The sequence below is a fragment of the Lissotriton helveticus genome, chromosome 6, assembly GCF_964261635.1.
Source record: "Lissotriton helveticus chromosome 6, aLisHel1.1, whole genome shotgun sequence".
Taxonomy (NCBI): domain Eukaryota; kingdom Metazoa; phylum Chordata; class Amphibia; order Caudata; family Salamandridae; genus Lissotriton; species Lissotriton helveticus.
This window is the reverse complement of record NC_136067.1, coordinates 348,644,008-348,658,782: the sequence shown is the minus strand read 5'-3', so window position 1 is coordinate 348,658,782 and position 14,775 is coordinate 348,644,008. Positions and strand designations below refer to the sequence as shown.

The following is a 14,775-nucleotide window of genomic DNA, read 5'->3' as shown; positions in this document are numbered from 1 at the left end:
GGTGAACGAAGAAAGAATGGCAATATCATCTGCATAAGTCATTACCTTGCCCATGACTCGATTTAAATGCAGTGGAGTTATGGTATACAGACGGTAGAATCTCTGGATAAAAATGTCTTAGTATAATGCAAATAGTAACGGGGACAAAGGGCCGCCCTGCCTAGTGCACCATTGCAGTATGTTGCTATCTGATATTTGCCCCATATTAACAATACAGGTGGACAGTGCAGTATAGAGAGTTCTGTTCTCATTTATAAACTTCAGTCCTGGCCCCATTTTTGCCATAGCCAGCCAGAGAAAGCCCCATGCAACCCTGTTGAATGCCTTTTTGGCGTCAAGCAGAATCTGGGCCAGATTTAGATATTGGCAGATGGGTTACTTTGTCACAACGAGGACGGATATCCCATCTGCCAAAATCTAAATCCCATAATATCCTAAAGGATTTATATTTCAGCTGACAGGATATCCATCCTCTTTGTGACGGAGTAACTAATTTGCTGATATCTAAATCAAGTATCTCATCCTGAAATGAATCCATGATGAAATAAAATGAGCATGCCAATGAGCATCAGCAGTATTACTGGTATGCAACCTCTCTCCTCAGCACCATGGCGTGCGGTGGAGGAGAGCAAATATCCCATCCGCCGAAATCCTAATCCCATAATATAATATCCTAAAGGATTTAGATTTCGGCGGGCAGGATATCCATTCCCTTTGTGACGGAGTAACCCATCCGCTGATATCTAAATCAAGCCTTCTATCCTTCAGGCGCTCCTTATATTTCTGCAACATCAAGAACAGAAATGCCACATTAACTTGAACCATAGTATCTCATCCTGAAATAAATCCACGATGAAATAAAATGAGCATGCCGATGAGCATCTGCAGTATTACTGGTATGCGACCTCTCTCCTCAGCACCATGGCGTGTGGTGGAGCAGAGCCGAGGAGCGAGTGCAGGTGAGTGCAACCAGCGATCAGCCGTGTGATGCCATTTTCCATGTGCTATCATTATTGAAAATAGTCTTGAAATTCTCAGTATGAAAACTATAGTGTACAAATGCCCTATTGTAGATAATAGTGTAAAAATACACTATTCTAGATTAGATGTATAGGTGATCTAATAATACATGTACTTACAAGACATTTACAGGGACGGGAATCTACATTTGAATATATTGACTTGTTTTATTTATTTACTTAATGTGACTAACTTCATTATGAAGCTAACATAAGCACAGCAGGATACACCTATGTTCTTACATATATATAGCATTATTAACATTAATAATCTTAGAATTAAATTGTATAATAAACTGACATCCATTAGTTTTTGCTGCAGGATAGGAGAGAATAGCTCACCCTCAACTAACTTGAATTGTCTTATCATGAGTTAAAAGGAAATGCTGGAAGTCTGCAGGCTTTTGAAGCTGAAGCACAGCAATTCTGTGCACGGCAGTGGCACAAATAGGTTAGAGAAGAATCTAATATAAACTGTTGATCACAAAAACATGTTCATTATGCAACAGTAATGATGACCCATCTTGTGCTTCTCACACCCAGGATCATGTCAGTCTCACAGTGTTTTGATTGAATGATGCATTCTTCCATCAATGACATCAGACCTTGATAATTATGGCGAATCGTATGTCTGTATCAGAAAGCACAAGTCATCAATTTGGTGCCTTGTACAGTATCACTGTATGCCCAGAGCAGAATTCCATATCTGACCATTAGAGGGTACTATCTGGTCTTAAAAAGATTGCATAAGGACAGAATACTCCAGTGAGGGTTCCTGAAGCAATCGAATTGCAGGGAACTTATTTCAGCAGGAGACAGTGACTGAGGCAGTGGCAGCTGATTTTTTGAGCAGGTCACAAAAGCACACACATGCATACTCACACTCATTCATCTACATGCACACTCACTCACACCCATACATTCAAACAGTGATGGCCGGTCATTTGAGCTGGCTGCCATCCACACACCCACACACATACATGCTCACATTCACCCATCTGAATGTATCCTCATTCACACCCGTACAGTCACTAGCACGCACCCATACACCCACCATTCACAAGCACATATACACACCCTTTTGCAGCATGCATACACAAATACTAATGCATTCATACATACACGCACATGGGGCGTAGGTAGCAGTGTTACAGTGCACAGAGTCAAGAAAACAATGTTATCAGTGTACACAAAATGGGGGAAACCACACAAAAAGACACAGGAGTAGATTTACAAGCCACTTGCGACAACTTTTCGCCACTGTTGTGTCACTTCTGTGAAGCAGCGGCGTCACAAACAATGCGCCACGTTGCAACATATTTACAAAGTGATGCATCCAGGTAGATGCATCACGCTGTAAAGCCAAGATTTCACTGAGTCACTTTTACGCTGCCACTGCGTCAAAACCTTACACCTGCTTGAAGCAGGCGGATGGAGTGATGCAGCATAATAGAAATAAGCATTCTGAAGTATTGCTGCAGTTGTGTTGTGCTTGTGATTCGACTCCACGGTACGCCGCATTGTAAATGCGACGCGTCCATGTTGGGGCAAGGTTTTTTTTTGCTTGACACAAATTAACTGGCGCATCTTAGCTGATATGCAGAGATGTGCCAGTTCTTGTAAATTTGCCCTGTATTTTTTAACAAAGACCACAATTGTATCACTTCTCAAAGTCTTCACCTGTTGCTTTCCTGGTGAAGATTGTGTATAATTTCCAATCATCAACAGACCCATCTCAGGCTGTCAGTATGTTGTATCCTCGTGCTGCCTGCTGAACTCGCCTCGCCGCATGCTCTGGAATGTGGAATCCTATGCCTAGGTATTCCTGGATTCCAGTGCAGCGGTTGGCGTGAGCTCTTCATGTATCTATCTCGCTTCTCCAATAAATCTTCATTTACCACTAAATCGAGAGCAGTCTGTCTCCCTCCTTGACGGATACTTCACTGGCGACTTGGTGTGAACGAACCTACGCGATTTCTGAGCATGACTTTGCTTATATGAATTAACTGTTAAGATTAATTCTTTTCTTTTCTAGTAAGGAGGATGTGTTGTATCCTCGTGCTGCCTGCTGAACTCGCCTCGCCGCATGCTCTGGAATGTGGAATCCTATGCCTAGGTATTCCTGGATTCCAGTGCAGCGGTTGGCGTGAGCTCTTCATGTATCTATCTCGCTTCTCCAATAAATCTTCATTTACCACTAAATCGAGAGCAGTCTGTCTCCCTCCTTGACGGATACTTCACAGTATTTACTTCATGTGCCAAACATTAAAAAAAAAATAAAAACTTAACCTGGCCACAGAAGGTATCCCTGGTGGTGGGAGGGAAGCCCATGAGGTTCGAGAAAGAATGGGACTGCCGCCTTCTCTTTTTTACTGACTTTGGGTCAGCCAATGGGAGGAAGCGGCAGTCCTTTATTCATCACAAAGTTGGCTGGGTTCATGGAGATTTGTTGACCCCACCCACTCTTGGATAATGAGTAACTAATTGACACTTGGCCTTGGCAATGTTAGGGCATAAAACGGAAATGTCTGTGACATCAGGGGACATAATTGAACTCATTAGAGTAAAGTTTGATTTCTTTCTTAGCCCTGTCCTGTAATCTCCCTGTTCTCCTCCTGACAATGCTCTTGGTTAAAAAAATTAACTCTCAACTTCCTGAACAATTCCGGCATTTGAATGTGTAGCCTAAATACATCGAGTCTTGCAGTGTGGCCCTCCTAAAGTACTGACTTTTGTGTCTTGCTTAGAATAATGTACCTGAAGTTGGTAACTGGAATTAGTATTTATTTGTGCCTGATTGTGGGTGTTTTTGCACCCTTTTCTCTATTGGAGTGTTTCCCCGCTGTACTTTCTAATCTCTTTTTCTTTCTCTCCTCATTCCCTTCCCTAAAAAAGGGTGGGTATTAGTATGCCAATTGTAATTCCGTAGGGGTCATCTGACCAAAGTTGGAGATAAGGGCCCATCCAAAATAAGGAGGTGGGTATTCTGGATATCCATAGTTGTGTGGTTGGTGCCAAATACTCCGGTCTCTGTTCCTTCTTCGTAACTTCCTATCATCACCCCTAGCGCTCCAATCATAGTCTGTCTTGCTGCTTTCCTTTGAAGCTGTCTCCTAATCTGAACTGTTAGTCTTTTGGGTAGTCCTTGGTTGGTAATCACTTTTAGAATAGGGGAACACCCCTTCTAGGGAAAATTTCTTTAAACCTTTCTGGAACTTGGTAATTCTGAATTAGGTCGAGAATCCCAATCATTGATGATAATTATTGTCTGATTTAGCGCTCTGTTTAAATCAACTGGAGTGTACCAGAACTTCCCTCATCGTTTTAATTCATAAATTACAACTAGTGTTCCAATGTCTACTAGTTATGAACGCATGAATATGCCTCCACCTAATAACAGTGGTACAAGTCACTTACACTCAAGGCTATCCACTGTCCTATCTCATTTATCACTTAAGGAGAGCATAAAAAGTTCCAGTGTCTTTCTTCCTCATACCCTCCCACTTAGTCTAAACTCTCTACACCACAGAATGCGAAAGCCAAGAGTCTAGTTTTGCCTGTGTCTTAACATCTATCCCACTGGTTCATTAAAGGTAATAAGAAGAGACACTTTGCCCATCCAATGGTGGAATATTTCAACATTAGTGTCTATTCTCACCTTGGTAGGAGCTGAGACTTAGGTGGGCTCAACCGAATCAAGGAGCTCAGCTTTATATATTTATCTGGACTATTGCGGATGACCTTTGAAGTGTGATCAGGGTAGCTACAGAGCTCCTTCCTAGACAACCTTTCAGAAAGACCCACACCTCCCCTCACGCGGGTCATGTGTCCACTGTCTGGGTGCAATAAATATTACACCACAGAGGAACCATTAACAGTCAGGTGACCATAGGCACTGGCAGAGAGGGTCACTTGACTCAGGCAGGAAAATAACAACTTTCTAATAGTGGCATTTTGGAAACAGTAGTTTAAATTCAGACTTGACAATTGAGTTGGGATCTAAATTTCTTTTACAATTAGTGATGGAATTACTTTTCTATCTAGTCTCAAACTGATTGTATGGATCAAAATGAGTTGTAATGTAATCAGTGCTTTTATATAGAGGAACTTGCCTTGCTGCAGTGGAAACTGACTTTGTAAGTTTTTCACTGCCAGGACATGGGATGTATGACATTACAACGCATGCTTTTGGGAAAGGATATTTCCCAGGACGGGTAAAACCTTAAATATAAATACCATGGGGCCCGATGTAGGTCGCCAATTACCGGTCAGTAACGGACGATTTCAGCCATTACCGACCGGTATTTGGGATTTGTAATGTAGGGGGCCTTTGATTTACAGAATCGGTAAATTTACCGATTCGGTAAATTTACAGAATCTGTAAAATACCGAATCGGTAAATTTACCGATTCTGTAAATCAATATGTAGGTGGCACTGTAATCAGTGCCACAGGCCCTTACCGAATCGCTAATTACCATGGAATACTATTCCATGGTAAATAACGAATTCCTGTGTACATGCACATCTGTGCATGTACACCTGTGCCATGTGACACACAGACATGCCCTTAGGGCATGTCTGTGTGCCACATGGCACACAAGCCAGAAACAGGTGTGCAACAGGGTGTCAAAGTGACACCCTGTCCCCCTTGTAAAATCGGTAATTTTACCGATTCGGTAATTACCGAATCGGTATTTGCTATTGAATCCTATGGGCTTCAAGGCCCATAGGAATCAATGGCAAATACTGATTCGGTAATTACAGAATCGGTAATTACCGAATGTTACCGATTCGGTATTTTTACCGAATTTTTTACCTACATAGCAATTACCGATTAGTAAATACCGAATCGGTATTTACCATTCGGTAATTTGCTATTACCTACATCTGGGCCTTAATCTTTAAATACCATGCACCCTAGACTATGGGTTGTAAAGCTTTCCTTATGGATGACTTATAAGTACAAAAAAGGAAGGGAAACAGCATTTAGAATGCAGATACAACTACGCAGTGGCATTACAACACAGGCACTACAATGAACATGTTGTTATCACGCATTCCATTACAACACAAGTCATTACAACAACTTGATTTATGGAACGCATTGTTGGATTTTAAAAATCAAGCACTTTCCCTATTGTTACACAGACTAGACTGTAGTTGGAATAGTAAAATATACTGGTCCAAAGTCCAGCGCATCCCTAAAGCAAGTCGTTGTAAGACTTGTGTTGTAATGGAACGCGTGGTAATGGTGCGTTCATTGTATTGCCCGCGTTGTAAAGACATGCATTGTAAAAACATGCATGAATATGTCATACATCCAAAAATGAAAGTTTAGGCCTGGTAAAAGGTTTATTTTGCCAAGCTGCAGTGGCAGGCCTGAGACATGCTTTACTTTGCTAATTTAGTGGGTGGCACAATGAGTGCGGCAGCCCTCTTGTTGCATTCAATTTACAGGCCCTGGATGCCTGTATTACCATATACTGTGGACCTAGAGGTAAATTAATGTTACCATTATTTAGCATGCGTAAGAGTTCTGTGGCCAACAAAATCAGAATCAGCAAAAGAAGGCAAAAATTTGGGGTAATGCCATGCAAAAGACAGTCATTTCCAATAATCGGTTTAATGAACATTGTTTTTAATACATTAAGGAATGTTTGGTAGATCTCTACTGGATATGAGCAGACTAATTATAGGGCATGATCTGTTTTTGGCTAACACAAAGATATTTACTTAATCACTCTACATGTGAAATATTTATTGTGAATTACATGATGTTACAACCATAACATGTGTAAACATCCAAATGTTTTCAGATTCCTTACAATGCCAACCATGTCCGGATGACCAGTGGTCCAATGAGAGGCATGATCGATGCATTCCAAAGGTGATGGAAGTCCTGGCCTATGAAGAGCAGTTGGGTTTAGTGCTTACAATCTCAGCAATCTTCCTGACTGTGCTTGCTGCTTCTGTCTTTGGTGTATTTATAAGGTACCGGGACACCCCTATTGTAAAAGCCAACAACCGTGGACTCAGTTACCTGCTCCTTGTGTCTCTCATGCTCTGCTTCCTCTGCTCCTTTACATTCATTGGCCATCCAAAGAAGCTCACCTGCATGCTGCGACAGGCATTTTTTGGGACAATCTTTTCCATCAGTGTTTCCACTGTACTAGCTAAAACAATCATAGTTGTAATAGCCTTTAAGGCAACCAATCCATGCAGTCCTGCCAGGAAATGGCTGGGATCAAGGACACCATGGTCGATAGTTTTCTCCTGCTCACTGCTACAAGTCCTTATCTGTGTTGTCTGGTTAATAAAGGCTCCCCCATTCCCAGAACTGAACATGAAGTCATATAAAGAGAGAATAATATTTGCATGTAATGAAGGAGACACCATGTTCTTCTACTGCATGCTGGGATATATGGGTCTCCTAGCCACAGTCTGCTTTATAGTGGCTTTTCTGTCAAGGAATCTCCCTGGAAGCTTCAACGAGGCCAAGCTGATCACCTTCAGCATGCTGGTGTTTGTCAGTGTGTGGATCTCCTTCATACCCGCATACCTGAGTACACGGGGAAAATACATGGTGGCCGTGGAGGTATTTGCAATCCTGTGCTCCAGCGCTGGACTGCTCGGATGCATATTCTTCCCCAAGTGCTACATTATTTTGTTGAGACCTGAAAACAACACAAAAGGGTGTCTAGTTGGTAAAGGACCTTTAACAAGTGGAAATAGGAAATGAAATGAGATTGCAGTTACAATAAATAATGAATGCGTCAAAAAAGAAAGTGCTTGTTTGGATGAGGAAACTACATGCACAGTTTTTGAGGGAATAATTTCTCACTTCTTTATTCTGTCTGTTTTATATCATGTACACCATAGGTTGTTGTATCTCTAGGGACCTTTGCGCATTTAACAAGCAATATATTCAGCACATAACATACATATTTTTGGTGGTAAATTCGTTTTGAGTATGCCCACTTGTTGCATTCACCAAGCTCTCCTCTCTGTTACTGTAAAAGGGGGAGCCACCTTCTATTATTGTAACCTTGTCCACCATTTTAAATGGCATCCTTTGAAAAATGCGACGAAGCACTTCCTCAGAGGTTTCTTGCAAAACCATAATATGCTGACAATTGATGCATAGTAACCAAGTCAAATGCAAAAAGAACTGAAGCGTATGCCCAGATGTGGGTCCCATGCTCACTGTGCCTCTGGATTCAAGCTAGCCTGGCTGATGAGGGGCGATACCCCAAAAACGGTCCCAGGATGCTTGTGTCTGGTCCAGGGAGGGCCTGGCCTGGCAGTTTGGGCTGGACTTTTCTCATGGGGAGCTAGGTCAAGACTTGTTTTTTATTTTTACAGTATGATTGTAATATAATGAATATGCAAAACTAAAATGCAGAGACAGACCTTCCATCATTATCTGCACGTTACATTATCTTCTGATCATGTATTATTTAAGTCATGCATATTACATACATCACACAATATATTGGCCTGTGGGAAAACAGATCACAAGGTAATCAAGCAGTGTCTCCAGATTCAAAATATTGGGCATTAGTAGTGAATCTTTGTTGTACAACTTCAAAGACTTCAGTATATCAGAGGTGTCCATTAATTGTCCATATCAATTGCTCCTTTCAGGTTCCCTTGTCTCTTTCCCAATAAAATATTGTTGGTATAGTCCCCAAAAGCCCTTGGGATGGCTCTGCGTTGGGAGTGGTTCATTGTATGTGTCTGACTGCGTGGTACAATAAAGCATATCGGCATGCCAAACCGTGATGAGAGGGATTGGGCCTTTGGCCCAGCACATAGCCACTCTGCACCTAGCAAGCAGTAAGCCGATTGCCACTAATTTCCTACATCTGGCCGCTATCACTCTATCGTAACCCAACAGGGCCATCAGTGGACTAGGTTCTAGGGGCTGTCCTCTGACTTCACTGGATGGAGCTGCAGTTTAAGTTAAGATAGTTTCTGCCAAGAATCTGAATCAAGAATTCTCCAAGGGTCTAATCAGCTCCGTACCTTGGTTATAAAATGAAGGAGGTCTTGTATCTCTCGCTCAGGACTCGATCTCCCAGCAACCCGCAAGGGTGACAGGGAAACACTGGAGCTGGATTTCTCGGCAGGAGAAAAGACAGCGTGTCTCTCAGTGCGTCAATGGGAGGGTCGGCTTCCTTCGGCACTCGCTACAGCAGGGCGGCGGGCAAGTAGATAGCCGATCTGCTCCAAACCACCGTGTGTTTTGCTAGGGCAGATGCTGGTATATTTATACCTGGAAGGTGCCGAGTTTGACGTACGGTTGGACATAAGACGTCACTAAGAACTCGCAGTTCTTTCAGGACTCCAGGAGTTCTAGGACAAATCAATACAGAAGCAGGGGGAATTCCCGGGCTGCTGGAGGCTTGGTTTGTGTAAGAACGCGTTGTGCTTTCTAGGAGTCTATGGGAGTAGCCTTGCCATATTTGGACTGCATTGGCTATGACTTAATATGGGTATGATTCTTATGCCTTTATAAGGATATGATTTGATATAACCACATAAGGGCATAATTCGGGAATATTTAAATAGGGTCCTAGATACATTTACAAAAGCCTTGGAATCGAAAACCTCTGTGTCTGTGGTATTCCCGCAGGGCACAGGCCAAGGACTCAGCCACCACTGTATATAGAAGTTAAGATAAAGGGCAGCCCTGGTGAGTCCCTCTAGAAATACCAATAGGGGCTGTATCCTACCTACCCAAGTGTATCCTAGCTGCAGACATGGTGTATTGTGTCATGACCAGCTTAAGGAAGACCTCTCCCACGCCAATTCTCGTTAGCACCTCCTTTATGGATGCCCACTCCACAGAGTCAAACGTTTTTTCGGCATCCCAAAAAATGCTGCCGCCTGGACTTTAGGATCTAGTCTTTGAATGGTACCGAACATAGTTCTTAGATTCAGGGTCAAGTTGCGACCTGGCACAAACCATGCTTGCTCTGCTGGCAAAAATATTGGAGTATATCTTGGTGTCAAAGTTCAATGATGAGAGAGGTCTGTAAGATGAGCAGGCCTCAGGAGGCTTCCCTACTTTCAGTAGCATAAGTATCAAAGCCTCTCTCATGGAGGGGGGCATTGTTCCAGCTTGAACCATACCCTCGTACAATGATATTAGGTGAGGAACCAATTGGTCCTGGAAGACTGTAAAAGGAGACTGTGAGCCCATCCATGCGCGTGGTAGACTTAATTGCAGCTTTGATTTTGCCTGGGGTGAACGGACCAGAACATATTCTCTATGACTGTTGGTTAGCCATGTCATTTGCATGTGTTTCAAATAGTCATAGATAGCGTCTTTATCTGGGAAAGTGTGTGCAGTATATAATTGGGAATAGTATCTATTGAATTGATCCCCTATATCTTGCCGCTCATGCAAGAGGAGACCCTTCTCATCCTGAATTTCTGTTATTGTGTCTACTTCTCATTTGGGACGCAATAAGGCTGCCAAGGTGGCTCCTGGTCGTTACCCCTCACCGTAGATTCCTGTAGTAGCATATTTATTGAGGTGTCTAACTTCCCTCTCAGCTGTGTCCTGAAATTCTTCAAGTTCTACTTTTATTTCCCCCAAAATATTTGCATCTCCTGTCCTTTGAAAGGTCTGTTCTAGGGTAGCGATATCCCTCTCCAGTTTTGACAACTGATCCCTCAGTGATCGAAGCACTCCCGCATGTTTAGAAATGACTATCCCTCCGATCTACACCCATACGTTTCTACAGAGGCTATCATTTTTTCGAAGTAAACCTCTATTGCTGTTGCAATTTCTGCAGTAAACACTGGTCCATTGAGGAGTCGGGGGGAAACCTCCAAAGAAACGCCAGTCCCTGTTGCATGGGGCATTTTAAGTCAAGTTGTACAGGTGCGTGGTTTGAGTAGGTGCATGGGAGGAGAGAGCATGCTTCGATGTGTGAGAAGAGGCTTTTGGATATAAACTAATAGTCAATTCGAGTGTGCGTATTAATGTGGTGCTGAGTAGTGAGTAAACCTCGGATCATAAGGGATGCGTTGCCTCCAAACATCCAATAACCCCAAGCCACCCATGAGGTCTAGGATGGCTCTAGCGGCTGCGGGGTGGCAGGCGTGGGGCCCTTGGAGCAATCTTTAAGCGGATCTAGGATACAGCTAAAATCCCCGCCCAGAATTATTGGGGTATTCCTATCGTGCATCAAATTGTCCCCTAGCCTATGATCAATTGTGGGAAATCATAATTGGGTCAGTATACGCTCACGAGTCTAGCTGTTAACCCATCTTTCTGGCACTGCACATTAACATGTCTCCCATTAGGATCTGCCTCCACTGCTTGTATTGAAATTCCTTACTTTGTTTTCACCCATACCAATACACCCGTGGAATGAGAGGTAAATCACACTGCACAAAATTTTCCTTAGAGTATCTTCTGCGTAAGCATATTGCTACAACCCTCCTGGCCTTCCTGTGAACATTCAGCTCCCTTACATTCAATAATAAGAAACACACTGTGTTTGCCATTTTTGGTACTGCTGCTAGCCATGACGCGCTCGCTTTGGGCCCCACTTGAAGGCCCACTTAAGATAACCACATCCAGAGTAATCTTAGAATTACTTTTCTGCCATAGATTATTCATGTCTCATCAACCAACCAACCTCCCTCCCCCACCCACGCTATGCAAACCCCCAACTGTGCATAGTCGAGTACCACCCTTACTCACCTGCTCGTTACGCTCTTATAGACAATAACAAGAAAGAGAGTTATTCCAAAACAAGATGCAACAACTAAAACACTCCCTCTGTGGTTCACACTCTGGGTCAGATGTTGCCTGGCTCAACTCCCATCATATTCCTGCCTGCAAAGTAGCTCATGTTATAAGCTTAGTTAAATGTCTGATGTGTGACCGCACCCAACCATAACTCTGTGGGTAAAGGCTTGCTTATATCGTTTTCACGCGGGTTCCTGCAATAAAAAAGAGCAACAACATATAAAGACAAGAGATTTGTGCGAAGCTCCCAAAGAATACAGATTACCATAAGTCCTTATGCATAATATTCCTCTTTCAAAGCATCAGAACCCGTTGATGATATTGTACCAAATGAGGCACCATCCATTGCTTAGGATCGTGACTCCACTTCACCAGTAGAGTACTGAAAGTCAGTAACTTGGACCTGCCTTCCTTCAATGAAGGACCATGACTCAGAGTACTCATTAGCGTGTAGTAAGCAATAGGAGCTTATTCTGTTCCGTTAGATGCTTTCTCCGCTGTCTTTCTGAGGGCTTTTTCTGGGTCGTCCAGTGTTTCTCTGCTTCAAGAATTGTATCATCTGTTATGGATCTGTGAAAAAATGTGTATTCCCATCCGCATTGACCCGCAATTAGGCAGGATACATCATGTTGTTGTTCAGTTGAAGCTCGGGGAGCTTCCTCTTAACTGGCACAAAGAGTTGTTGTGCCTCCTGCATTTGCTGCGTAAAATCTGGATAAAGTGATACCGCCATTCCCTCAAATCATAGTTCCTGCAATTCTGTGGCTCTGCAAAGTGCACTGTCACAATCCCTGTAATTGAGAAGCTGAGCGATAATTGTGCGTGGTGGCGCCCCTGATACAGGTCTGGGGACCAGCGAGCGATGTGTCCTCTTCACCAAAAAGTCAGCAGAAAAACAGTCTCTTCCCAACAGTGTGGTGAGTAGTTGTTATACAAAAAGCTCCATATTGGGGATATTTGTGGTCTCTGCAGTACCCACCACCCAAAGGTTATTCCACTGTGAGCGGGCCTCTAAATCCTCTGATTTGGCCTGGACCAGTCAAAGCGGTTTGTCGATGGCAGTGTGCAAAAGGGTTGTGGCGTTCAGTATATCTTCAGTGTCAGAAACCCTTATTCCTACAATATCTAGATGCTCTGCATGTTTGTCTAGCCTTTCCGACATCCTGCCCATCGGGAAAGTTAGCACATCAATGTTATCATCAATTTAGTTCGGACTGTGCTGCATAGCTGCAAGGACTTTCTTTAAGTCTGGGTCCGGAAGGTGGGGGGGTGTCGCCAGCCTCTGAACCTGACTCCGAGGCAGTTTTTTCCAGGTCCTTCTGCCTTTGTGATTTTCTTGGTTCGAATTGTGGCTTGGATTGCAATTTTTCTGTTTTCCCCAATCTACTGTGATTGCTGTAAGCCTGACAATAGTAGAAGGCTACCCCCTCCTCATCATATCCTACTGTTTTCTTACTTGCTTCTACTTCTAATTTTGCCACTGGTTGTGGTAAGGGAACCTTGCTGTGTATTCCCCTTTCGCCCCAGGAGTACCTTTAGGTGCCTTGAGAAGCTGCGTTGGATAGTAATTAACCTCCACTGGAGGGGTCTCTTCATGCAGTAAGAGAAGCAAATGGCTGAGATCATTGCCTCGTTGGGGGCATCGGGCCAGCATGTGGGCCTTCCAGCGATCACGGGCGTGGGAACGCAAACCGGCCTCAGGGGAAACAGTGGGCCTAGTTGCATGGTTGCCACAGAAGTGTCCCAAAAGCCATCACCACCGCTGGCCGGAGTCAGGAGGGTGGCCCCCCTGAGCCCGGCCCGACAACAGGAGCTGGGACAGCAGCAGAGACCGTCGATTCTCACCGCCCTCACCTGGTTAGTTGCAGGGGTGCCTCGGGAGAGCACGGCCTGCTGCCCCTCTGCCAGCAGTTGCTCTGCCGGTGCCCGAAAAGGCCCAATCCAACCAGCGATGCCCACAGGGCAGCAGACCAGCCCAGACCGCGCAGCGGAGCAGTCCCAACTCGGGCGAAGGACAGGTTCCCGCAGGTCTGCAGCTCATCCCCTCACCAACACTTGATAAGTTGCGTGGCCTGGCGGGCCGCCCAGATGCCTTGTGTGCAGTGTTGCAGCACGCTGGCCACGGAAGCCCGTCTTCATCTCTCAGGCAGGCCTGCTGGCCTTCAGAAACCAAACGGCCCGCTTCAGGAGATTCTTGCTCAGGGTAAACCTAGAAGCCAGCCAGGAAGAAATGATGAAGTGCTATGACAAGAATGCCACTCTTGTGGAATTTCAACCTGGGCAAAAAGTGTGGGTCATGGCCCCAGTGGAATCTTGTGCCTTGCAAGACAATTGGATTGGGCCGTTTGAGGTGGTGGAGTGCAAAAGTGATGTTATCTACCTGGTGGATTTGTGTGCTCCAAAGAACCCTTTAGGGTTCTGCATGTGAACTGCCTCAAACCCCACTACGAGAGGTCCAGTGAGCATGCTCTTAGCAACACATGATGGGGTAAAGAGAAGAGTAAACCTCTCCCTGACCTCCTGTCCACCAAGGAGTACAATGGGTCAGTGGAATCTGTGATTCTCTCCCCTACAATGACCCCAGAGCAGCAGAGCGACTGTCACCGCTTGTTGGGGCACTTTGCCCCACAGTTCTCTCTGATCCCAGGTGTTACTCACTGGTGTACATGACATGGACACCGTTGACAGCCCTCCTCTAAACCACAAGATTTACAGGTTGACCGACAGCATCAAAGAGGAGGTCTCTAATATGTTGGAGTTAGGGGTTATCGAGCCCTCCAACAGTCCTTGTGCCAGTCCAGTGATCTTGGTCCCAAAGGCTGCTGCACCCAGTGCCACTCCAGAACTACAGTTTTGTGTGGACTACCTTGGGCTCAATACCGTCACCAGGACTGATGCACGCCCCATCCCCAGAGCTGATGAGCTCATTGATCAGTTGGGAGCTGCAAAGTTCCTCAGAATGTTTGATTTAATGTCTGTGTACTGCA

The 14,775-nt window shown here is 44.4% G+C and overlaps 1 protein-coding gene across 1 annotated transcript in view; it reads left to right on the top strand.

Annotated features, from left to right (window-relative positions):
- Window positions 1–7,759, top strand: part of LOC144762302 (extracellular calcium-sensing receptor-like) — a 131,875-nt gene extending 124,116 nt beyond the window's left edge. Inside the window, exons 5-6 of the mRNA XM_078647450.1 lie at window positions 2,048–2,053; window positions 6,837–7,759. Coding sequence (XP_078503576.1) covers window positions 2,048–2,053; window positions 6,837–7,759 — 929 coding nt within the window. The remainder of the gene's footprint in view (window positions 1–2,047; window positions 2,054–6,836) is intronic.
- Window positions 7,760–14,775: the final 7,016 nt, after the last annotated feature.